The sequence below is a fragment of the Acomys russatus genome, chromosome 3 (genome assembly GCF_903995435.1).
Source record: "Acomys russatus chromosome 3, mAcoRus1.1, whole genome shotgun sequence".
NCBI classification, from domain to species: domain Eukaryota; kingdom Metazoa; phylum Chordata; class Mammalia; order Rodentia; family Muridae; genus Acomys; species Acomys russatus.
Window position 1 is genome coordinate 17,432,457 of NC_067139.1, and position 2,299 is coordinate 17,434,755.

General features: G+C 42.0%; 1 protein-coding gene across 1 annotated transcript; it reads left to right on the forward strand.

Moving 5' to 3' along the window:
• Positions 1-927: 927 nt before the first annotated feature.
• On the forward strand, positions 928-1,690 carry LOC127186960 (leukocyte elastase inhibitor A-like). The gene is made up of 2 exons (XM_051143229.1): positions 928-1,065; positions 1,442-1,690. Exons 1-2 carry the CDS (start codon positions 952-954, stop codon positions 1,688-1,690), a joined length of 363 nt encoding a protein of 120 aa, XP_050999186.1. The 5' UTR covers positions 928-951.
• Positions 1,691-2,299: the final 609 nt, after the last annotated feature.

Below are 2,299 nucleotides of genomic sequence, written 5' to 3' on the forward strand. Positions count from 1 at the left end.
ACTCCCCAAATCCTGGCTTATGCACTCTGACACTCAGATGCTAGTCCCTAGAATAAGGGACAATCTCAGAAGTCAGGAATCTATCAGAGAAGTACAAATATGATTGGATGGAAGCAGTTGAGTATCTATGGTTTTCCTTAAACTACCATTTAAAGTTAAAACTAACATTAAAATGCATAATAAAATTAATACAAATGCCTGTCCAAAAGTGTTTAGTTCTCATATGGAAAGAAATGAGATGTGAAACCTCAACATAACACATGAAATCAGTATTTACAAACTGTTGCAGTCATGGTAATTTTGGCCAACATCTTCTCCAGTAACTGAGAAATAGTGGATACAGAGTGACTCACCCCCTGGGCTCAATTCAGCTTTGTAATGGATCTCTCCTCAGCCTTGTTAGTGGGTGAGTCAGCACCCAGGGCATCCTGTCTCAGATTCTGTCAGTTCCCAGCAATGCATCAGAGTATGGGGAAAGTGGCTTCTGTTTCTACAGTCTTACCCATTGGGTAAGTCTTAGCTGTTGGATATTTGTTCAAAGTCCTTTTCAGGCTTCCACTTAGCAGATAGGAAGACATTATTTGCCAGTGTAAGGAACAACCATTCATAATCATTATTACTTTTACCCAGGAAAGGAAAACTTTCCTGTTTTAACCTTTTGAAGATATTTGACTTACTTTAATGAATTTTTTTTTCCTAGTTCAAGGGATAGAACTTAGGACCTCAGGGCACACTAGGCACAAGCCTTTTGGTTCTTATAGGTTGGTGTGTTTAAAATAAAAATGGGACAAGTGGGTCTTCCCTAACTTAACACTGAGTTAAAACAAAGTAAAGTGTGAGTCACATTTTAGGGCTAATAAGTTATCAGTTTAAAATTGAAACTTCAATATGGATCTTTAAGAAAGCTTATTTATCTTTTCATGGAAAATTCCAGAACTGCTGCCTGTGGGCATGGTTGATAACATGACCAAACTTGTGCTGGTGAATGCCATCTACTTCAAGGGAATGTGGCAGGAGAAATTCATGACACAGGACACAACCGATGCTCCATTCAGACTGAATAAGGTCAGGTGACACCATCGTCCTGGGCTGGTCTTAGTTGTATGTGTGTGAGTGCTGGGGATGTAGCACAGGGCCTCCCCATGCTACGCCAGGGCTTTACCAAGGGTACTCTACCCAGAGAGCCCCCCAGTTCCTCTCTACTCTAACAGACAAGAAGGAATAATTTGACTGATTTTTGTTTTGTTTTCTGTTTCTTTGTTTTGTGAGACAGGATTTCTCTGTGTAGCCTTGGCTGTTTTGGACTCATTGTAGACCAGGCTGGCCTTGAACACACAGAAATCTACCTGCTTCTGCCTCCCTGAGTGCTGAGATTCCAGGCCAGGTGTGTGCCACACTGCCAGTTGAGTGACTTTATTTTATTTATTTTTTAACAATTCAGAAAGACATAAAAACAGTGAAGATGATGTATCAAAAGAAAAAATTTCCATTCGGTTTCATTCCGGACCTGAAGTGCAAGGTGCTGGAGATGCCTTACCAGGGTGGAGAACTTAGCATGGTCATTCTGCTGCCGGAAGACATTGAGGACGAGTCCACGGGTCTTAGGAAGGTAACTGGCTCTCAACGTCATGATTCATGTTTCCGTTCACAGAACAGGATTTGTACTTCCTGCGTGGATGCTGCACTGTAAGCACTTGTTCATCCACAGACTTTACCCACAATCCCTTGCTGGTACGCTGCCATTTTTGTCACGATAGTCCATCAGGGCTTACTCCTCTGAGGCCTCAGGTTTATACAGTTACTAGTATTATTATGACTATTATTCATTATTTGCAGTGCCCAAGTACCTCGGGCTAGGTAAGTGTTGTGTCACTGAGCCACACTCCCAGCCCAGAAGCCTAAAGTTCAAATGTTCATGATACTTGCTGCCCTCAGTGAACCACTGTGATGGGGGAACAGCTAGACACTTAAAAGTTAATGCACCGGTGTTTTTTAAGTAACTTTAAAGGAATTATACTCAGAATTGATTTCCATCTTTAGATGGTGTCTCCTGACTGGATTAGAAGTAGACAGAACTGTGAAGATCAGAGTTTCCCCTCACACATCCTAGGCTGCCCTGTGGCTTAGCTCTTGTTCCTTCCCAGCCCACACTTGCAATCAGGGAGGAGCCTGCTGTCATTCAAATGCATGGAGTATGTACTGAAGTGAACGTGGTCCATTTGTCAGTTGTGCTTTCTTTCCGGTAGTTTATCTTGTGACAAAATGAAGCTCTAATCTCAAGAAAGAAATTGTCCATAAG